Here is a 23,277-nt window from a genome sequence, read left to right on the forward strand (position 1 = left end):
CCCAAAAAAAAAAAAAAAAAAAAAAAATTTGAAAAAAGGGAACAATCATTAACTTCCCACCGTAAAATCCGACCGTCGTTTTCCCTCCACATTCATCGTGGAAGTGATGGCCATTAAATTCCCTACCAACCACTGAAAATCAGCTCCCTTATTTTACTTATCCAAACCGACAGACAACTCTCCCCCGTTACAATCTTCCTTATTGTGGACATTTCAGTGGATAACACAAAATCTTAGTTTAATTCATTAAGCTCGATGAAAAGCCCTTCATATTCCTGAATCTGTATTGCCCATGATTCGAGTTCAAGTTTCTATTATGGAAATTGAACGGACAGATCAAGGAACTCGTCAATGGAGGTCAATAATATCTCTTGTACGGAGGTTTGGTTTCAAGGTTTTAAAGACCCGACAGAGTCATGGTCGTTTTCTAAGCCGGCCAGAAAAATCCAAAAGGCAAGAGGCCCCATCCCATTTTTTTTCACCTCTCGCCTATATTTTGCTGTATGAACAATGGAGTTGGGGGAATCGGCGTTGAATAATGGAGAAGCAACCCAGTTCTGGGCTACCCTTTTTGTTTCTGGTTCTTGTGCTGATATCCTTTTGTGTTGAAGTGAGCTGTAATTTTGTGAGCTATGACACTGGTGGTGGTGCTGTGGAAGGCAAGTTGAATGTTCACTTGGTTGCTCATTCGCACGATGATGTTGGTTGGTTGAAGACGATCGATCAGTACTATGTTGGTTCAAATAACAGTATTCAGGTTAATTGATATCTATGATCTTGTGTTCATCATAGATTTTCTTGGATTTGGATGCCATTTTTTGATGGTTGAATTTGATGGTGTTCATATAGGGAGCGTGTGTGCAGAATGTGCTTGATTCGGTTGTTAGTTCTTTGCTTCGTGATTCAAACAGGAAGTTTGTGTTTGCTGAAATGGTAAGTTCTTTTCTGCCTGTTCTAATCACTGGGATTCATTCTTTTGTGAGGGTATCTAGAATGAGTACTTTTAACAAAAGCATAAGCTAAATGAGATGAGCTCAATGATTTGTGGCTTGGCTATGTACTCTTGAAAAGTACTTTTAAAGCGATTACTGGTCAATTCCTTGAGTAAAACTGTGACGGCCTAGGCATACTGCTAGTAGATATTGTCATTTTTCCCTCTCGATTTTTCCCTCAAGGTTTTTAAAACACGTCTGTTAGAGGGAGGTTTCTACACCCTTATAAAGAATGCTTCGTTCTCCTCCCCAACCGATGTGGGATCTCACAATCCACCCCTCTTCGGGACCCAACGTCCTTGTTGGCACTTGTTCCCTTCTCTAATCGATGTGGGACCCCCCAATCCACCCCCTTCGAGGCCCAACGTCTTTGCTAGCACACCACCTCGTGTCCACCCCCTTCAAGGCTCAACCTCATTGCTGGTATATCGCCTGGTGTCTATCTTTGATACCATTTGTAATGACCCAAGCACACTGCTAGCAGATATTGTTTTCTTTGGACTTTACCTTTCAGACTTCCCTTCACGGTTTTTAAAACGCGTATGCTAGGGGGGGTTTCTACACCCTTGTAAAAAATGCTTCGATGTGAGATCTCACAATCCACCTCCTTGGGGGTCGAGCGTCCTCAATGGCACTCGTTCCCTTCTCTAATCGACATGGGACTCTCCTTCAGGGCTCAACGTCCTTGCTAGTACACTGCCTCGATTCCACTCCCTTCGGGGTTTAGCCTTCTAGCTAGCACATCGCCCAGTGTCTGGCTCTGATACCATTTGCAATGGCCCAAGCACACCGGTAGCAGATATTGTCTTCTTTGGGCTTTCCCTCAAGGTTTCAAAAATGCGTCTGCTAGAGGGAGGTTTCCACACCCTTTTAAAAAATGTTTCGTTCTCCTCCCCAATGGATGTGAGATCTCACAAAAACACTCTACACACTCTTTTTTGGGGTGTTTTTATCTTAATTTCGAACGTGAAAATTTTGTGTGAAACAGCCAAAAAACACTCCCAACCATAGTATATATACATATAGTGTTCCATCTTAAATTTGATATCTCTATCCATGTTGAAGTTAACACTATGGATCTCCTAAATTAGGCAGCAACAGCATGAGAAAGCTATGTAAATTGTTTTTAATGAAGTTCATTGTGAATGGCTTAGGCATTTTTCCAGCGATGGTGGTCACAGCAAAGTCCCCAGCTTCAAAAACGAGTGAGAGAACTTGTTGAAGTTGGCCAGTTGGAATTCATGTATGCAATTATAAAACAACTTAGCCTTTCTCTGAGCCTTATATTGAGGATATTTACCAATACTTTTCTGTATCTTTAGAAATGGAGGTTGGTGTATGCATGATGAAGCAACATGTCATTACATAGACATGATTGACCAAACCACTCTGGGGCACAGCGTTATAAAGGAAGAGTTCAACACGGTTCCTCGTGCTGGATGGCAAATTGATCCATTCGGCCACTCTGCCGTGCAAGCTTATTTACTCGGTGCTGAGGTTCTTTGTTTCGTCGATCTCCAATCCCATTTTTCCTTAGTTTTTTTACCATGTATTCACTTTTCCTTGATGAAACTAGCTTGGCCACGCTCACCTGTGTTGTAGTTCTGGCATGGGAACTTCTAACGCATAGTTCTCGACTCCCGTGCTTTTTCCAGGTCGGTTTCGACTCTGTACATTTTGCAAGGATTGATTATCAGGATAGAGCAAAGCGGATGGTCGATAAATCTCTAGAAGTCGTATGGCGTGGCTCCAAAACATTTGGTTCTTCATCTCAGGTGTACCAAACTCATCAGATTTACTCTCCTACAATGCCATTCTTTCTTACCTGCTGTTGTAAATATACTTATTTTTGTACTTGCTGTTCGCTTGCAGATCTTTGCAAACGCCTTCCCTGTACATTACAGTCCTCCTCCTGGTTTTCACTTTGAAGTGAACGACAACACCAATATTATTCAGGTCTAATGTTTGTTAACGAAAGACTACTCGAAATCCTTGGTAACGTTCATCTTAACTAATATAATAAAACTGCAGGATGATCCTTTACTTTACGACTACAACGTTAAACAACGAGTTAATGATTTTATAGATGCAGCTCTGACCCAAGTAATATCTCCACTTGATGATTTGCATTCTGGTTTTAGGCTTCAGGGAAACATTGGTTAATTATTTGCACTGTTGTATCATGTATGTGCAGGCTAATGTCACTAGGACTAATCATATTATGTGGACAATGGGTGATGATTTTCAGTACCAATATGCTGAGTCCTGGTTCAAGCAGATGGATAAGTTTATTCACTATGTTAAAAAGGTTTGGTTGACCGAAACACGATTCTTTGGCACGTGTTTTGCATTCTGATTACTGGGTTACCGTTTCCCACTTGTTTTTGTTGTTTTGGGAATGCATAATTTATCAGGACGGTCGGATTAATGCTTTGTATTCAACACCATCCATATATACTGATGCAAAAAATGCAGCGAATGAATCATGGCCGTTGAAAACCGATGATTTTTTCCCGTGAGTCCTGCATCATCTTTTATGTTTAACTTTGTTTTGGTATTATGTAATTGAACAATTTGCTTCCACATTGATAATAACAGGTATGCTGATCGTGAACATGCGTACTGGACCGGCTTTTTTACAAGTCGTCCAGCGTTTAAAGGATATATAAGGATGCTGAGTGGATATTACTTGGTATGTCATAAGGGTAGCTGAGGATTTATTAAAGAGTGACTAAATCTATGTTGGAGTTTTAACTTTTGGAATGTTACAGTAACGGCGCAAACCCACCACTAGCAGATATTGTTCTCTTTGGGTTTTTCCCTTTCGGGATTCCCCTCAAGGTTTTTAAAACACATTTGTTAGGGAGAGGTTTTCACACCTTGTAAAGAATGCTTCGTTCTCCTCCCTAACCGATGTGGGATCTCACAATCCACCCCCTTTGGAGCCCAGCGTCCTCGTTGGCACTCGTTCCCTTCTCCAATTGATGTGGGATCCCCCAACCCACCCCCTTCGGGTCCCAACGTTCTTGCTGGCACACCGCTTCGTGTCAACCCCTCGGGGCTCAGCCTCCTCACTGGTGTGCTCGGTGTCTGGCTCTGATGCCATTTTGTAATGGTCCAAGCCCACCGCTAGTAGATATTGTTCACTTTGAACTTTCCCTTTCAAGCTTCTCCTTAAGGTTTTTAAAACGCGTCTGCTAGAAAGAGGTTTCCACACCCTTGTAAAGAATGCTTCGTTCTCCTCCCCAACCGAGGTATGATATCACAGTTACAATCTCTAACATTTTGTTGGCCCCTTGAATAAAGCTGCTGAAGATCTTCAATTGTAATGCCAAGTTGAACTGCTTGCTCATAGCTCTTAAATTTCTTGGTACATGTTAAAAGTCCACATCAGTTGAATAATCTTCTGTTTCAAAATAGGCAGCCCGACAGCTCGAATTCCTTGTTGGAAGGAGATCCAGTGGCCCAAATACTTATAGTCTTGGCGATGCTTTGGGGATTGCACAGCACCATGATGCAGTGACTGGTACTGCTAAGCAGCATACTACAAATGACTATACGAAACGGCTTGCTGCAGGATCCTCTGAGGTGGGTTCCATATTTCTCGCTCGAGACTCGGTTGGATCCCATATTCGCACTCTAGTTTACCCTGTGTTCTTCTTGTAAGCTTAAATATATCTTAGCTTTTAAACTAAAGACAGTGGAAACATTTACAGGCTGAAGCAGTAGTCAATTCTGCCCTTGTTTGCCTTGGACAAAAGAAATTGGGTGATCATTGCGAGATATCAAAAACACTAAGCCAGGTGTTGTTTTGTTGTTGCTTGGATCTCTGACGTTATTTTTATAAGTTCTTCATTTTTGGGTCACTCAGATCCTTTTTCTTATTATTTTGTTGGAACTGTTGCACTTTATCTGAAATTCCCTTTATTTTTTGTTAAGTAGTGCCCGTTACTCAATATCAGTTTCTGCCCACCAACTGAGCAAGATATTCAAGAAGGGAATAGTTTGGTAATGTTCCCTTCCTTTCCCTTTCCTTCGAAAACACGCTCTTCAAAGTTTTCAACTACAATGTGACGAGTAAACGTGTCTGCGGTCAGGTCGTGGTGGTGTACAACCCGCTTGGATGGATTCGTAACGATATTGTTAGAATACCAGTGAGTATAAACTTCCTTTTGCTTGCTCGGTTTCACATTCTTGACAATTGATTGACTTTGATCATTACTATATCATCTTCAATATGAATGGGAAGAGAAGACTCGAATTTGTTTTATTCATGTAATCTGAAAAGGAAAACTTTCATCAGGTTCATGATGCTGATCTTGTAGTCCAAGATATCTCAGGCAAAACCATTGAGTCGCAATTTCTAGCCATTGATAATGTCACGAAAAACATAAGCGAGTTCTATGTGAAGGCCTACTCGGGACGGGCAAGGGGACAATTTCCCAAGTACTGGCTTCTGTTTCAAGTGTCGGTTCCTCAACTTGGATGGAACACGTACTTTATCTCTAAAGGAAGTGGTGGAGGTAAATATTTGTCGTTCTATCGATGTCTATGTCGTTTTTCCTTTCTCGTGACGAAGAACAGTGGACCTCTTTTGAATTCGAGCGTTATGATCTCTCCACTGTTCTTAGAAGTGGATCTTAAGATGTGCTTATCTGCTGAGAAAATCATTGAAATCCCATAAAAAAAAAGTTATATGGGACTTCTAACTCACTTTTGTACCAAAATTATTCAGGCAAAAGAAGATCTAAATTTCTTCCGACTGACACTGACAGTCAGAAGGATACCGTTGTTGTTGGACCTGGCCATTTGAAGATGTCCTTTTCTATTGCTTCTGGTCAACTAAAACGAATGTACAATTCAAAAACCGGGGTAAATTGTCTCGCCTTTTCCACTCGAAGTTCTTTTAGCATTAAAAGGTTGACATACGTCGCTCATCGTATACTGCTTGGCTGGTGATTATATGCATTTTGTTAATTTCGAAGTTTTGATGCATGTTTTGTTAGAAATCACGACTCTCTATAATGGTATGATATTATTGTTCACTTTGAGCATAAGCTCTCATGACTTTACTTTTGGTTTCCCCTAAAGGCCTCATGCCAATGAGGATGTATTCCTTACTTATAAACCCATGATCAACCCCTTAATTAGCCAATGTGGGACTCCTCTCCCAACAATTCTCCCCTCGACCAAAGCACATTAGAGAGCCTCCCGGAGGTCTATGGAGCCCTCGAACAGCCTCCCCTTAATCGAGGTTCGATTCCTTCTTTGAAGTTCTCGAACAAATTACACCCTTTGTTCGACACTTGAGTCACTTTTGACTACACCTTTAAGGCTCACAACTTCTCTGTTCGACATTTGAGGATTCTATTGACATGACTAAGTTAAGAGCATAACTCTGATATCATATTAAGAATCACGACCCTTCACAATCGTATGATATTATCCACATTGAGCCTAAGCTTTCATGAGGCCTTTTGGGGAAACCAAAAGCAAACCCATGAGAGCTTATGCTCAAAGTGGACTGTGATTCCTAACCTATTTAACTTAATTATGAATGATTGATCTCGTGATCTTACCGTGATATTTACTCAATTTTTGTTTGTTTTGTCTTTGGAGTTTATGATGTTTACAAAATTAACTGAGAAATCTCCATATGCCAGGTTGATGTACCAATACAACAAAGCTATCTTTGGTATGCTTCAGCTACAGGTTCCATTAACAATAACCAGGTCGCTCAAACTCCTTCAACGAAGATATTTCATGAAATTGATATCTGGCATATACTAATATGACTTTACCATAATTTCTTCATGTAGAATTCTGGTGCATATATTTTTGTGCCTCAAGGGGAACCAAATATCATTTCAAGATCAGTAAGCCTCGTGTTTCCCTTGTTCTTTTTATGTAATATTGTAACAGCCGAAGTCTACCACTAGCAGATATTGTCCTCTTTGAGCTTTTCCTTTCGGGCTTCCCCTCAAGGTTTTAAAATGTGTCTGCTAGGGAGAGGTTTCCACATCCTTATAAAGAATGTTTTGTTCCCTTCTCCAACCAATGTGGGATCTCACAATCCACCTCCTTTCGGAGCCCAGCGTCCTCATTGACACTTGTTCCCCTCTCCAATCGATGTGGCAGATATTGTCCTCTTTGGACTTTCCCTTCTGGGCTTCCCCTCAAGGTTTTAAAATGTATTTGCTAGGGAGAGGTTTCCATCCCCTTATAAAGAATGTTTCGTTCCCCTCTCCAACCAATATGAGATCTCACAGATATGCATCAATATGTTTACTTTCTTGTATTTATTATGTTCCAAGCTTCTTTTTCCTCATTTTCATGTTGAACTCAACAGGTTCCTATGGAAATCATTCGTGGACCGCTGGTCGATGAGGTCCACCAACAATTCGGTCCGTGGGTATACCAGGTTGCTTGCTAAAAATAGAATGAATTTGACAAAGGAACTGTCCATTTGGATCATATCTGTTCATGGCTTAATCTTTGAGTGTATGGTTGTGTATTAGGTCGTTAGACTTTACAAAGACAGAGAGCATGCTGAATTTGAATTCACTGTGAGTATGCTGAAGCTTTATTCTCAAACTGCTCTGCTTTTCATCTTCCTGTTTGCAAAAGTCCCATACTTGTTGATATCTTAAGCGTTCATTTGAATGGTTCTGGTAAAATTCTACTCTCAAGGTTGGTCCAATTCCAGTGGACGATAGTGTGGGAAAGGAGGTCATCACGAGATTGGTGACGAATATGGTAACGGATAAGGTGTTTTACACTGATTCGAACGGGAGAGACTTTTTAAAGCGGGTAATTAGCATACAAATGTTCTACTTTCAGTTTGAATTATCTTGTTCTGCACCATTTCTGTGAGATCCCACGTCGGTTGGAGAGGGGAACGAAACATTCTTTATAAGAGTGTGGAAACCTTTTCCTAGCAGACGCGTTTTAAAATCTCGAGGGAAAACCCAAAGAGGACAATATCTTCTAACAGTGGGCTTGGGCTGTTATAATTTCTATTTGTTGTTACCATGAGTATTATTTGCAGGTTCGAGATTATAGACAAGACTGGAATCTCTCTGTGAACGAACCACAGGCGGGAAACTATTACCCGGTAATGCTCCACGACTTGATTGACTGTGATAAAGTTCATTAATCAAGTAGATAGTATAGGGGCCATGACCTTTGCTCTGTTGGGATGTTCTTCTCAGCTCAACCTCGGGGTTTACGCTACCGATAAAAAGACTGAATTATCCGTGTTGGTCGATCGTGCCACCGGAGCAGCCAGCATTAAAGATGGACAAGTAGAGTTAATGCTTCATAGGTTGATTTGCTTTCTCACATTCTTATTCTCTGATACTTGCTTCAGGATACAAATTATCATAGACATTGGAATGCTAAGTTGTTCGTTTTTCATTAATGCAAAAGGCGCACTATCTTGGACGACAGTAGAGGAGTCGGGGAACCTCTCGACGAAATGGTGTGTCTTGAAGACAGTTGTCAAGGGTTAACGGTATAGTATTCGACTGTAACACGATTCTCGTTCGAGTTCAGTTTCTGTTTGAAGGAGTTTCTGATGTTTTTCATTGATAAACTACAAAACTGAATCTTATGCTTTCCTCATATCTCATTGACAATCTTTTTATCAGGTGAAGGGAAATTACTATGTGAACATCGACAAACTGGGTTTGGGAGCTCGTTGGCGCCGAAAAACGGGCCAGGAAATTTACTCCTCGCTTCTCTTAGCTTTCGCACACGAGGTATGATATAGGAATACTGTAAATAACATCCAAATTCCATCTCTTGGTTGTAATATCTACTGTTTGTACAGAAAAGGGAGAGCTGGATAGCATCTAAGGTGACTAAATCAACAACAATGGATCCAAATTACAGCTTCCCTCTCAATGTTGCCTTGATTACTCTTCAGGTGATCACTGCAGCATCGACTTCGTTTTTCGCTCTACGCTCTCTTTGTGAGATCCTACATCGGTTGAAGAGGGAAACGAAACATTCCTTATAAGGGTGTGGAAACCTCACCTTAACAGACACGTTTTAAAATCTTGAGGGAAAACCCGAAAGAGAAAACCCAAAGAGGACAATATCTGCTAGTTGGATTTGGGTTATTACAAGTGATACCAGAGCTAGACATCGGGCAGGGTGCCAGCGAGGACGTTGGGCCCCTAAGGGGGGTAGATTGTGAGATCTCACATCAATTAACGAAACATTTCTTATAAGGGTGTGGAAACCTCCCTCTAACCGACACATTTTAAAACCTTGAGGAGAAACCCGAAAGGGAAGTTACACTCTCGCTTTCTCTCAAACTATTAGTTCTGCAGGAGCTGAAAGACGGAAGAGTATTAGTCCGGTTGGCACATCTATATGAGGTAAAACAAACATCCCACCGAATTGGCTCTGTCAAAAACTACAAATCATTTAGTTTATAAGTGAATCCGAGCTAGTCGTAACGATTTCGACTGCGATCTGTTCAGGCTGGAGAAGATCCTGAATATTCAAAAATGGCTAAAGTGGAACTGAAGAGAATGTTCTTCAAGAAAATGGTATCTAAACAAGAACCATCTCAAGAATGTGAAGTAAAATGAAGGTTTTAACCTGTTTCCATGGTGGGGTTCTGTTTTTTTTCAGATAAATGAGGTGCAGGAGATGAGTTTATCAGCAAATCAGTTGAAATCAAAGATGAAAAAGATGTCATGGAACGTTGAGGGAGACGGCAAAACAGAAGCCACCCCAGTTAGAGGTGGCCCTATTGACCACTCAGCTCTTGTTGTGGAGTTGGGCCCAATGGAGATTCGCACTTTCATATTGAAATTTTGACTCAAAATTTCATCCCCCTCTATGTAACTTAAATATTTTCAGCAATAAAGTTGAGAGTTCGACATCATTGCCTCTCGACCTAAATTCACCGCTAGTAAATATTGTCCATTTTGAACTTTTTCTTTCAGGCTTTCTCTCAAGGTTTCAACATCTTTACAAAGAATATTTTGTTTCTCTCTCCAATTGATTGGGATCTCACAATTATCTTTCTTTGGGACTCAGCATTCTCGCTAGCACTCGTTCTTCTCTCCAATCGATGTGAGATCTCATAATCCACTCCCTTTTACGACTCAGCGTCCTCAATGGTACACACTGCTCGGTGTCTACCTGCCTTTGAGGCTCAACGCCCTTACTACCATACTGTTCGATATTTGGTTCTAATACTATTTGTAACCGCCTAAATCCACTATTAAGTATTTTGATTTAAGTTCTTTTCTTTTTGAGAGGTGGAATAGAATAACCCTTATCATACATCTGTAATGCATTGGATGTCTCATAATAGGTCCCATTCTTCTACCCTTTCTCGGGAGTCGATGACTATTCAAAGCTATTACCTTGACACCAAAGAAGAGTTCGACCCAATACTTTATTTCTGTCCAAGTTGATCCTGATTCGACATTAGAAGTATATTGATTTTCCCCCATAACTGAGTATTTGGACTTTCCCTCTCGAGTTTCCTCTCAAGGTTTTTAAAAGGGAAATGTTTGAATACCCTTATAAATAATGTTTTGTTCTCCTCTAAAACAGACGTGGGGTCTCATAGAAACTCTCTTCATTGAGTTTCCTCGTATCTTTTATTAGCATATGTCTTAATCATTGGAGCTATGACATCACTTTTAAGCTAATTTTTTATGCTCGTTTTTTAACCTTACTACTCACTAACCCCGTTAAAAGAATTTTTGTCAGAAATGACGAAAAATTTGATCCTAAGCAAAATTATGAAAACTTGCGCCCAAAACAAGTGGTATCCATATGGGGATAATTTAGAATTATTTTGTCAATCTAGTCGAATAAAAGGTCTCTGTTTACAGATGTGGACCAAATATATATATGAACAGGTCATGCTTAATGAAAAAGAAAATTGAGTGATTGATACCTTGTTGCTCAAGTTGGGATTTTTCTCTATAATTCCCGCTGCAAGCAGAGCGCGAGAGAAATAGTAAGAGCTGAAGCGAGAGAACCATGGCTAGATACGATAGGGCAATCACTGTCTTCTCCCCTGACGGTCATTTGTTTCAAGTCGAATACGCTCTCGAAGCTGTGCGGAAAGGTAACGCCGCCGTTGGTGTTCGTGGCACCGATACTATCGTCCTCGGTGTTGAGAAGAAGGCTGCGCCTAAGCTCCAAGACTCCAGGTACTTCCGTTTCATTGTCAGTTCCAGCTTGTGGGTGGATCTATTTTAAATGGGGAAATGGAATGTGAAGGTCTGAGATTTACTGATTTCTTTTGGGATTCTGTATGGTTCAGTGTTCGAATTTTTTGATCGGTTTGGTGGTTTTCTGATTAAATGCCATGGTATGTTTTACATAATTTAACTGATCGGGCATGGTGCACTGTAGAAATTGGGATTTGGAATTCCCTTCCAAAATGGTTGATGGTTCTCTGGGTAACGAACGCGTATAATTGTAGTTTTTCGTGATAATTCCCTGCCAAAATGGCTGATGGTTGGCGTTTAATGATTTTTGACGTTGTTTTCTATATTCCAATTGTTGCAACTGGTGGATAGTAGTTCGAATCATCCCGTTATCTGCTTATTTCATGCGATTTTGTTCTATTCTGGTGATATCATTTCAATAAATGGTGCCTGGTGGTGTCCCTTGCTTAACCTTGCTGGTTTGTTGTACTCGTTGGACTGCTTGCTTTGCTATACTAAGATGACTACGTTTTATGCCAATAATCTCGGTATCAGGAATAATCGTCTTGGCTGAACAAACGCCCATGTTCTATGTCCTTACCATAATTTGTAACTGATGGAGCATTTTTCATTCATAAATTTAGTCAAATAACCATTACTGATATTCCCCTTTTATTTTCAGATCTGTGAGGAAGATTGTGAATCTTGATAACCATATTGCACTAGCTTGTGCTGGGCTCAAGGCAGATGCACGTGTCTTGATAAATAGGGCTCGGATCGAGTGTCAAAGCCATCGGCTTACAGTTGAGGATCCAGTAACTGTTGAGTATATTACTCGTTACATTGCAGGTCTCCAACAGAAGTATACCCAAAGTGGTGGAGTGAGACCATTTGGCCTCTCAACCTTGATTATAGGTTTTGATCCATATACTGGCACACCCTCACTGTACCAGACAGATCCTTCTGGGACGTTTTCGGCTTGGAAAGCAAATGCAACTGGTAGAAACTCCAATTCGATAAGGGAATTTTTAGAGAAAAATTATAAGGAAACTTCTGGTCAGGAAACTGTGAAGCTTGCAATCCGTGCATTGCTTGAGGTGAGCTCATTAATGTTTTTTGTTAGATTTTCCTCGTATATGTTTGTAAAGTCGCTTCGCTTTCCTTTTTATTAGGAAGAATCCAATTCTCACATGTTCTTTTGTTTGGTCATTCTCTCAATTTCTTGGTGCTGCTTGAAATTGCATATACCATTTATACTGCCTTACATTGGTTTCATGGGCATCTTGCAGTAACTTGCTTTCTAATTTTCCTGTTTCTCATTAAGTTCTGTGAATGTAACTGACGAGTGACGTGCTAGAGTCGGTTAATTCCTTCACTGCGCCAGTGTCATTTTGTGCTGCTCATTTTGACTAACTTTGAAGTTTGAAGTTGTGTTTCTAGATTTAGTTTGGAAACTAATGACCTTACTTGAACTAGTGTCCTTGACTTCGGAACATTTTAGTTAGGAAGCCACCATCTTTATATTCACACATTTCCTATAGTTACTTTCCTGAAGTTATTTGGTAATTAATAGACATTACCATTTCAAGTAGCTCTTGGATGCATGCTACTTATGGCTAAATACGTGTTTTTTTTGTTGTTGTGCAATTATAGCACTCTTACATAGAATACACCAAATCGGACAGATATACATGAAAGGATTTCTAAGCTGAACTTTAGCAGGGGTTTAAACATACGTGGGTATAAATCTTCAGAAACATTTTGCATTTTCTAAGGTGGAACTGTTTAGAAAAACTTAACAAATTGGGCGTTGAAGGATAACTTCCGAAAGCGCTATTATCGAATGAGAGCTTAGCTGAGAACGTTCAAGGGTAACTCTCCAAAGTGTTAGTACTGTATGAGAACTTAGCAGAGAAGAAACCTAGCTCTCCGGTAGCTGAAATTTGTCGTCCTGCCTCTGAGTACAGCAAAAGTTCCTAGGTTAAGAAGTTGTTGAGAGCATCCTCCATCTCTTGATCATTCAGCTGTCTACCAAAGTCCCAACTTTCTTTTACACTACCCGTAGATTTCCCCACCCTTTTTCATTGAAGGTAAGTGCGTAATATAAATATATAAATGTGCAAAACAATAACACAGCTAGCAAGAATAAAAGAGTATACAACTACTTTTGTTGTATAAATTGAATTGACATCTAAAAATACACGTCGTAGATTCACCGAAGTTCTTATGACTTTTATATCTAAATAGCTCTTGGGGTCAACCCTGGTTATCCATGTTTGGTATCTTTAGATGTCTAAATAGCTCTGCTTGATTCCTTATTCCATTTCTGGCGCAAGGGCTACTGTAAGGAACAAAACATGTGGATGTTAGGAACTACGAACCTCTACGATAGTATGATATTGTCCACTTTGAGCATAAGCTTTCGTGACTTTGGTTTTCCCTAAAAGGTCTCATGCAGATAATATTCCCTACTTATAAACCCATGATCATTTCCTTGGTTATCTCATATAGGACTCCCTCCCAACAATTCTCAACAATGGATGGGCATGTAATTTTTCTTGTGGACGTTAAATGTTTGCACAATAATGTTACATGTCATACACGACCAAGTCAAAGGAAAAACCATGAATTCTTTTTTCTCTTAAATACAGGTTGTTGAGAGTGGTGGAAAGAACATAGAGGTCGCCGTGATGACAAAGGAGCATGGACTGCGACAATTGGAAGAAGCTGAAATTGATGCTCTCGTTGCAGAAATTGAAGCAGAAAAGGCAGCTGCTGAGGCTGCAAAAAAAGCTCCTCCCAAGGAAACATGATCCCTTTTCTTACATGTTTTCCAGGCATTAGTTCTTAATCCTTTACTTTTCTGGTGGAGTTAGTGAATAATCTTATGATTCTGAACCTTCAAACTTGTACCACCATTTTGTGCATCGTTGACACAAGGTGGCCGTAGTTGTAGCCCCTGAAAAATGCCTGTTTATCCTCTCAACAGAGTTCAATGGGATAGTAAAACCATCTGATTTTGTGTGATTTTGTGGATTTTGTGTATTATTGTTGCTGAGAACTGAGTAGGACTTCTACTAATTTTTACTCTAAAAATTGATCCATGAATGAGTGCTTTAAAAAATTATTTAAAATTTAATTTCTTATCTATGGCCTCATAAATTAAATCTAAAATTTCAATTACTATGCAACAGTTTAGAATTTTTAACCCATTTAGATTAGAGTTTAAATTCGAATAAAAAACAATTTCTTATTAGTGATGTACATTCAACCCGACAACCTAGATGGAAGGGTTGGGTTAATTTGGGTCCCGAATTATAAGGGTTGGGTTAATTTGGGTCCCGAATTATAAGGGTTGGGTTAATTTGGGTCCCGAATTATAAGGTTTGGGTTAATTTAGGTCTCGAATTATAAGGGTTGGGTTGGGTAATTTGGCGGGTTAATTTGAGTCCCGAAATATAAGGGTTGGGTTAATTTGAGTCCCGAATTATAAGGGTTGGGTTAATTTGAGTCCCGAATTATAAGGGTTGGGTTAATTTGAGTCCCGAATTATAAGGGTTGGGTTAATTTGAGCCCCGAAATATGAGGGTTGGGTTGGGTTGAGTTGGATTAGCATATTTCGAGTAGGGTTGGGTTTTGAGTCCCGAATTATAAGGGTTGGGTTAATTTGGATTGGGTTGGGTTGAGTTGGATTAGGTTGAGTTGGATTAACATTTCGAGTAGGATTAGGTTCAGTGCAAAAATTTGGGGATTGAGTTGGGTGGGTTAATTTGGGTTGGGTTGGATTGAGTGGATTAGCCTTTCGAGTAGGGTTGGGTTTAGGATGAGTTGGGNGGGTTAATTTGGGTTGGGTTGGGTTGAGTTGGATTAGCATTTCGAGTAGGTTGGGTTCAGGAATTGGTGGTGCAAAACTTTCAATTTGGGGGTTGAGTTGCGTGGGTTAATTTGGGTTGGGTTGGGTTGGATTGAGTTGGATTAGCATTTTAAGTAGGGTTGGGTTCAAGAATGAGTTGGGTGGGTTCATGAATGAGTTGGGGGGTTAATTTGGGTTGGGTTGAGTTGAGTTGGATTAACATTTTGATTAGGGTTGGGTTAAGGATGAGTTGAGTGGGTTAATTTGGGCTGGGTTGGGTTGAGTTGAATTAGAGTAGGATTGAGTTCAGGAACTGGTACAAAACGAGTAGGGTTGGGTTCAGGAACTGGTGCAAAACTTTCGATTTGGGTCTCGAATATTTGGGTCAGGTTGAGTTAGATTAGCCTTTCGAATAGGATTGGGTTTAGGAACTGGTGCAAAATTTTCGATTTTGGTCTTGAATTATAAGGATTAACCGAGCTGGATTAGCATTTCGAGTAGGTTTAGGTTTAGGAACTGATGCAAAACTTTCGAGTTGACCCGAGCCAAATACGATTTGGATCTCAAATTATAAGAGTTAATCGATTAGCATTTCGAGTAGGATTGGGTTTAGGAATTGGTGCAAAACTTAATATATTAATAACCCTTATGAATTAATGAGTTTGCACCCGTGGTTATTCAAACTCACACGTTTGAGGTGAATACATGTTTTGTTTTTATTATTTTTAATTTTTATGTTTTGTTTATATTATTTTGTTATTTTATTATTTTTATGTTTTGTTTATATTATTTTGTTATTTTTAATTTTTTTGTTTTGTTTTTATATTTTTAATTTTAATGTTTTGTTTATATTATTTTGTTATTTTGTTATTTTATTATTTTTAATTTTTTGTTTTATTTTATTATTTTTAATTTTTTGTTTTATTTTATTATTTTTAATTTCTTTGTTTTGTTTATATTATTTTTTTATTTCTTTGTTTTGTTTTTATTATTTTTAATTTCTATGCTTTGTTTATATTATTTTTTTATTTCTTTGTTTTGTTTTTATTATTTTTAATTTCTATATTTTGTTTATATTATTATTTTTATTTATTTGTTTTGTTTTTATTAATTTTAATTTTTATGTTTTGTTTATATTATTTTTAATTTCTATGTTTTGTTTATATTATTTATTTATTTATTGTTTTGTTTTTATTATTTTTAATTTCTATGTTTTGTTTATATTATTTATTTATTTTTGTTTTGTTTTTATTATTTTTAATTTTTATGATTGTTTATATTATTTTTTTTTGTTTTGCTTTTATTATTTTTAATTTCTATATTTTGTTTATATTATTTTTTTATTTCTTTGTTTTGTTTTTATTATTTTTAATTTTTTATGTTTTCTTTATATTATTTTTTTTATTTATTTGTTTTATTTTTATTATTTTTAATTTCTATATTTTGTTTATATTATTTTATTATTTTATTATTTTTAATTTCATTATCTCACCACTTATCTATATTTTATTTTTATTTATTTGTTTTGTTTTTATTATTTTTAATTTTTATGTTTTGTTTATATTATTATTTTTTTTTTGTTTTGTTTTTATTATTTTTAATTTCTATATTTTGTTTATATTATTTTATTATTTTATTATTTTTAATTTCATTATCTCATCACTCATCTATATTTTTATTTTTTCTGGACGGATTACTTATAAATAAACATTTATATCATTTTATTATTTTTGTTATATATTACTTTTTGAACTAATCATTTTTATTATTTATTTAATTTCATGTTGAATATATTTTATCTAAGATTTTATCTAAATAATTATAATATATCCTAGTATAAAAATTATTTTAATGTCAATAAAAGATTGGCTTTTTTTTTTTTTTTTTTTTTGAAAAAATATAAATATAGTTTTTATACCGATAATTATAATTATAGAGATACCAGATTGGAAACGTGTAACCTGCAACGTATACTTGTAGAACAGTAACTCCAACGGTCATAAATTCGGAAATCCTCTCATATTAGCCCTTCCATTTTGGATACATCTCTCACTCATCTCCGGCTTAGCCCTTTGCCCTATCCTCCATTTTCACTTCCCTCCTCTCTTCCACTCTCGATTTCACAATGCTGCAGGACATGTGGAACGCTCCTCCGGGCTTCAGGCCTTCCAAATCCGCCCCTTCTTCTCCCGCGAAGCCTCTCGGCGTTTCGAGGCTCCGTTCCGATACACACCATGTCACTCATAAGGTTCCAGTAGGCGATACGCCCTATGTTAGAGCAAAGAATGTTCAGGCAAGAGTTTTAGGTTTTTGAATTTGTTTCAGTTCTGTTTTCGAATTGAATTTGTTTAAGTTCTGTTTTCGAATTTCGAGGTTTGTTTATTGAATTTGTTAGTTTAGTGTACTGATTTCTTGTTTCTTATGCTCAGTTGGTGAACAAGGATCCGGATAAGGCGATTCCTCTTTTTTGGGCCGCCATTAATGCCGGGGACAGAGTTGATAGTGCCTTGAAAGACATGGCCATTGTTATGAAGCAGCAGAATCGAGCCGAAGAAGCGATTGAAGCGATTAAATCGTTGCGAAGTCGATGCTCGGATCAGGCTCAGGAGTCTCTGGACAATATTCTTTTGGATCTATACAAGGTCTGTATGATTTTTCCTTTTTTTTTTCCGATTCATTCTTTCTTTACTTGGATTCGTTCTTAGTTTTTTCCGTAATTTCAAATTTGAATCCACAGAGATGTGGAAGATTGGACGACCAGATAACTCTTTTGAAACATAAATTGTTCTTGATCCAACAAGGTTTGGCGTTCAATGGTAAGCGGACTAAAACCGCCCGATCTCAAGGAAAGAAGTTTCAAGTCTCTGTTGAGCAAGAAGCAACTAGATTACTCGTAAGACGATGACATTCTTGTAATCAACAATTTCTCTGAGAATTTCAACTTAGATTTTGAAGTGTTTGAATTTATGTTTAGGGGAACTTAGGATGGGCGCTGATGCAGCAAAACAATTATGTTGAAGCCGAAGAGGCTTATAGGAAAGCACTTTCAATTGCACCTGATAATAACAAAATGTGTAACCTTGGAATCTGTTTGATGAAACAAGGGAGAATTTCAGAGGCTAAAGCAACTCTACACAGAGTTAAGCCAGCAGTTGCCGATGGGCCAAGAGGCACAGATTCCCACCTCAAAGCTTATGAAAGAGCACAACAGATGCTCCAAGATCTTGAGTCTGAAATGATGAATGGGGGCGGCGATAGGCTCGAACAGAGGCGGCTTTTCGACGCCTTTCTCGGTTCTTCGTCGATTTGGCAACCTCAACCTTGCAAGGATCATACAACCTTTCCAACATTGCCTGTCACAAATCCTGTTAGGACAGTGATTCAAGGTGAATTTGGTGATGAGAATGTTGATACCAATTTCTTGGCAAATCAGATGGTTCTTCCTCCTCAACAGCAGAAATTCAGCTCAAAAGTTCAAGTTCCCTTCGGGGGGAACTCATTCAATGTTGCTGCTCAACCATTTTTTTCATCAAAATTATTTAGTGAACCCATTTCAAAGGCCCCCTTGGGGAACCAATTTCCTGAAGGTCTGAAGAGAACAAGGTCTGGAAATGCAGCCAATTCAATGAGAATGAATGACATGGTGGAATCAAAAAGGCCATTTGTAGTGGAATCAGGGAGGCCTGAAACTAAGACAAGAAGGTCATCTCCTACCTCTGAGGAGACAGACAAATGGGCAGAAATATTGCCTGATGACAATGATTTTGAAGAGGCTATTCTTGCTGCAGTTCTAGGCTCCACAGATGAACCAGAGAAGCAAGCAGTATCCAATGCCAGCGCCGCCGTGGACGGTGGTGGCATGATTCAAAGTAAGGTTGAGAAAAGGCTCAAGGTTTTTGAAGGCATTACACTTTCCTTGAGTCCCAGAGCCTAACTCTTCTAACTTAACAAGTTTTTACCTTTCTAATTGAATTCATAATTTTTAGGAGTTGAGGCATAGGAGATGAACTTGTTCTCCTCTGCCTGCTTACTGTGGTGGCAACCAGTCTACATTAGCTTATATGTTGTTTATTTAATTCACATATGCCTCTAATATATGGGGCATAGGACAGATAATAAAACTTGTTCCATTTTTCTGAACTCATTGTATTCATTTTTTTGTCTTGTATTATGAATTTAATCTTTTTGAAACTCATGTAGAAATTCTCATTGGTAAAGCAGATTTTAGACAAAAAAAGATAAAAATATAAAACGAGAGTGGCTAGTAATGCCTCAAAGATTCTATGAAAAATTGGAAACATCAAAGTGAGCGGTAGGTGGCTTAAATAGGAAGATGAGAGGATAATATGAACATAGGTCATGATATTAGATTCCGTAGCAGATGCAGAAGGTGAACCGAAGCCTAGCTCGAACAATTTCTTGTGTGTGATGTTCCATAATCCTCGAAAAACTTTTCTTCATCATATTGAAAAGAACATAGAATTCTTCCGAACTAGTCCATGTCATCTTAGCTATAAAATCTCTTTTGTCAAGTAATCGTGACAAAATCCCTGAAGTGCTTTTGTAATCTTCATAACATGTTATCTCTTTGAGAGTAATTTTGAAGTTAAAACACTCCATACATGTTTGTAATCTTCATCCAATACGAGCTTCAATATAATCCCTTTTAAGGGTGCTTTTCATCTTACCAATTTTCATAACTTTCTTTTGTCCACACATTTTCAAATGAAACAAATTTACAAATGGGAACATACACATACTTGTATCATTCAAGAGATATATATTTTTTTAGTATGATCAGAGGAGAATTGGAAAGGCAACCCCCTCAGGCGAGACGAGTCTTTTGTAACTCAGTATCGCCACAGCTGCTACGATTGTGGCTACCACAATCCGACTTGTCCATGAGGAAGCACTGTCCTTGAGATCTGTGAGAGGTGAACGGAAGCCTAGCTCAGACAGTTTCTTGTGTGATGCTGCATAATCCTCGAAAAACTTCTCTTCATCCTATTCGAAAGAAAAACATAAAATCCTCGTGTTCGAGAGTAATTTTGAATTTAAAATCACTCCAAAACATGATTATAATCCTTCCAAATGAATTTGATGTTTGGTTTGTACGGTTAAAATTAATTTTGAACGATTAAAGACATGCTTAAAAGTGATTTTGATCATCTCAAATCACTCTCAAAACTTGATCTAAATGATAAAAGCGTAGCAGCCAAAGTTCACCTCTGCATATGCCTTCACATATTGGGAAAACCGAGGATCCGCGAGCAAGGCCTTGTCTGTAGGAAGCTTCAATAGTTGTTGGTCAGACCCAGAGCCTTTTTTCAGCAATTCCCTGATCATAATCACATTTGCAATAGAATTTGTTTTATCTACAAGCAAGGAGAAATTGAATGCAAGAAGTTGGGAAATCATTCTCACACAAAGTAGGAGTTATCAAACTTCAGAGGGTCCTTTGTCCATGGGCCTTCAAAATTTGATCTATCCTTGTGTGCTCTTCCCTGAAGAATTAGATACCATAACTATGATCAATGAAAAGAAAAAGAACAGGACAAAGCTGAAGATCCAATTCCTTCATAGTTTAAAGGAACAATCGAAAGTACCAATGTGTGGCCTCCAGACAATGCCACAATATCCTTGTCAGTTAGTCCCATCCTATAAAAGATATCTCTTAAATGGGAAGCACCTGCAGGGAAATTTCATCTAATGATCATACAATCATGGCTTCTGCTATGAGTTTGAACAAAAAAGAATTCAGACAGACCACATCAATTTAAATCACAATCAAAAAGTTTAAACTACGCCCCTCTCATATGCCACATAGTTATAGATATTTTGAAAGTTGAATAACCAATTTGAAACATTATTAAATTACCCCTATATACATACATACATATGTATATATATATATCTTAAGAAAAAGTCACCTTGGTTGGCATCTGGAAGGCGCCCTTCTTCTGGAACTACATTGGAGTCCTAATCCATTTGATTTAAAAGAAGAATGAAGCTATTCAACAGCAATGACAATTGTGAACGTCAATCAAATTTTCTCGTGGATATTGATACCTTTCTTCCAGGGGCAAAGTCAATGGATGGCCCGCCAGTGACCTCCACAGCAACAACCCCAGCAAGCTAAAAGTTTAGAATTAGAAGAGAATGAGCCAAATCTTGGCTGATGGAACTTTTAATAGGTTCTTTAACTTTAAGGGTCTGCTTTGATTGAATTGTCAATCCAAATAGGCTTAAAGTTCTAAGACAGCAGAATAGCTTGAATTTGAGAAAGAAAGGAAAATCACCTGATAAAGGTCTGCATATGTGATTTTTGGATGTCTGGCTTTCACAGTTTCTGTTGAGTTTCACAAAATAAGGAACGATGAGTGAGAATGTCTGCCAAAGGAAATAGAATCAAATTCCTATCTGATCATGTAACGGCCCAGGCCGTGGGCCAGCTTTAGGGGATGAATTTCCCTGTGATATCCTCTTAGGGATCTCACAATCCACCTCCTTTAGAGCCCAACATCCTCACTTCAAGGCGCAGCAAAAGCGTGGTAGGCCCATAATCCACAGATCTCAGGATTGTGATTATGGGTCTGGGACATTAAAGATCAGTTGCGGATTTTGATTTTGATTGACTTTCTAATTATTTAAGAATTTCAATCCAATTGAGTTCTAGTTAATTTTGGTATGAAAAAGAAGACAATATTTGCTAGCGGTGGGCCTGGGACATTAAAGATCTTGCGGATTTCGATTTTGATTGACTTTCTAATTGTTTAAGAATTCCAATCCAATTGAGTCCTAGTTAATTTTGGTCTGTAAATAACGTGCGAAGAAAGGCATCAGCTCAACTCTATAGATACTCACAATAAGGAGAGATGAAAAAAGCTCACCACAGAAATCAACTGCGATTTTGAGTCCCTTGTTTGCAGTATGGTTCAATTCATTCTTGAATCTGATAGAACCATTGGGACCTCCAGTTTTGGTTTTAGCATCATAAGTACCTGCATCATGCCACCTACCCAACAAAAATCCTATGAAAATTATGTTTAAAAATAAAAAAATTGAACGTTAAAGTTAGGTCAAAAAATAATTTTGGTCTTTGAACATTCATACCAGCCGCAATCCAGTTGCAAGTCCATCTAAGAACTTTATTTGTGATGATTTAATCCAAGTACTTTCAAATTTATTACAATTTAGTCCTAAAATTTTTGCATGTAACAATTTAATGTCTATGTTTATAAATTTCTAACAATTTAGACTCAAGATTTTGTTCAATCTTAATAAAATTTTCCGCGATCGTTGCAAATTGAAAAGTATCACAACTAAATTATTGTTTCCATGAAAGTTCAACCAATGTGCAAGATCACATCCAACCCTTTCAAACCCTTTCGAAATCACTGCCAAAGCTTGGCCTAAAGCTATGGAGGAAATAAATCATCAAATCAACTATGCAATAGCTGAAAAACAAAATGCCTAATGGTTTCCCAAGAAGATGCAGTATTCAATTCATTTCACTTAGCTAGAACGAGAACTTACGCTAGACGAAGCATAATAGGAGCGCAATTCTCCTTGGCGATTAGAGCGCGAAGGTCTCGACGGGCCTTCTCGATTTCCTTGAGGTATGCAGCATCGACTTTAGGAAGCGCCATTGAAATCTCGATAAGGAAGCAGATATTTCGCTTTCTTTGCCAACAAATTGAGGAGGAGTCGATGACATTGTTCGTCGGAGTTGAAATTTCGGGTTTAAATTGAGGGAAAACAAACAGTGAAAAGAGGAATTTTTGGTGCGATTTTCCATTCGCAAGAGCGCCAAGGAAAGCAGTGGGTTCTTTGCTTTGCGGTGTAGGCAGAGAAATGAATATTTAAAAGGGGGAAAAATGGATTTTGTGTGTGCTATTTATTCAAAGCAACGCTCTATAGTGGCGCGTGGGAAGAACTCGCGTAGAGATGTAATGTAGGTGGAGACTGGAGAGGTTTTCGCGTGGAGCGTGAGATGGAGCGCGTCGAGCTCGGATGGTTTGAGCATCCGTACGTATCCGCACCTCCGCCTACAGAGACAGAGCCCAGAGGATTAACGAACCGGAACCTGACGCCCGCCGGCGTGGAGCCAATAGAGTTTCATCCCAAACGTTGTTTCTTAAATTTCTGTCGCATATTGACGATTTTTTTTTTTAGTTTTATTTGATTCGACATATAGGTAAAATATATTAAAATTATATACTACAGATAATATTAACAACAATAA

At 38.2% G+C, this 23,277-nt stretch overlaps 4 protein-coding genes across 5 annotated transcripts; 3 read left to right on the forward strand and 1 right to left on the reverse strand.

The window, feature by feature from the left end:
• Window positions 1-172: 172 nt before the first annotated feature.
• On the forward strand, window positions 173-9,890 carry LOC111477773 (alpha-mannosidase). Its single transcript, XM_023121659.1, has 29 exons — window positions 173-757; window positions 850-933; window positions 2,147-2,235; window positions 2,315-2,489; window positions 2,648-2,767; window positions 2,865-2,948; window positions 3,024-3,095; window positions 3,187-3,300; window positions 3,407-3,507; window positions 3,591-3,684; window positions 4,413-4,580; window positions 4,709-4,795; window positions 4,935-5,000; window positions 5,090-5,146; window positions 5,296-5,515; window positions 5,728-5,864; window positions 6,656-6,724; window positions 6,812-6,868; window positions 7,342-7,413; window positions 7,511-7,558; window positions 7,683-7,802; window positions 8,041-8,106; window positions 8,204-8,316; window positions 8,421-8,505; window positions 8,642-8,752; window positions 8,824-8,919; window positions 9,329-9,376; window positions 9,482-9,550; window positions 9,636-9,890. Exons 1-29 carry the CDS (start codon window positions 539-541, stop codon window positions 9,822-9,824), a joined length of 3,030 nt encoding a protein of 1,009 aa, XP_022977427.1. The 5' UTR covers window positions 173-538; the 3' UTR covers window positions 9,825-9,890.
• A 985-nt stretch (window positions 9,891-10,875) lies between these two features.
• Window positions 10,876-14,227, forward strand: LOC111477775 (proteasome subunit alpha type-7-like). The gene is made up of 3 exons (XM_023121661.1): window positions 10,876-11,179; window positions 11,862-12,276; window positions 13,831-14,227. Exons 1-3 carry the CDS (start codon window positions 11,007-11,009, stop codon window positions 13,990-13,992), a joined length of 750 nt encoding a protein of 249 aa, XP_022977429.1. The 5' UTR covers window positions 10,876-11,006; the 3' UTR covers window positions 13,993-14,227.
• A 2,865-nt stretch (window positions 14,228-17,092) lies between these two features.
• Window positions 17,093-19,176, forward strand: LOC111477774 (protein POLLENLESS 3-LIKE 2-like). The gene is made up of 4 exons (XM_023121660.1): window positions 17,093-17,325; window positions 17,462-17,674; window positions 17,770-17,925; window positions 18,007-19,176. Exons 1-4 carry the CDS (start codon window positions 17,158-17,160, stop codon window positions 18,964-18,966), a joined length of 1,497 nt encoding a protein of 498 aa, XP_022977428.1. The 5' UTR covers window positions 17,093-17,157; the 3' UTR covers window positions 18,967-19,176.
• Window positions 19,177-19,661: 485 nt separating this feature from the next.
• LOC111478732 (L-ascorbate peroxidase 3) lies at window positions 19,662-22,765 on the reverse strand. 2 transcript variants are annotated; one of them, XM_023123160.1, is made up of 9 exons: window positions 22,569-22,765; window positions 21,923-22,047; window positions 21,332-21,381; window positions 21,102-21,167; window positions 20,963-21,011; window positions 20,639-20,721; window positions 20,457-20,536; window positions 20,259-20,370; window positions 19,662-19,957 (listed from the first exon to the last, which is right to left on the reverse strand). In XM_023123160.1, exons 1-9 carry the CDS (start codon window positions 22,679-22,681, stop codon window positions 19,913-19,915), a joined length of 723 nt encoding a protein of 240 aa, XP_022978928.1. In that variant the 5' UTR covers window positions 22,682-22,765; the 3' UTR covers window positions 19,662-19,912. The 2 variants fall into 2 exon arrangements, with proteins under 2 accessions (XP_022978928.1, XP_022978927.1); XM_023123159.1 differs by having other exon boundaries at window positions 19,662-20,036; window positions 22,569-22,764.
• Between the last annotated feature and the right edge of the window lie 512 nt (window positions 22,766-23,277).

This window comes from Cucurbita maxima, unplaced genomic scaffold (genome assembly GCF_002738345.1).
Source record: "Cucurbita maxima cultivar Rimu unplaced genomic scaffold, Cmax_1.0 Cma_Scf00004, whole genome shotgun sequence".
Taxonomy (NCBI): Eukaryota; Viridiplantae; Streptophyta; class Magnoliopsida; order Cucurbitales; family Cucurbitaceae; genus Cucurbita; species Cucurbita maxima.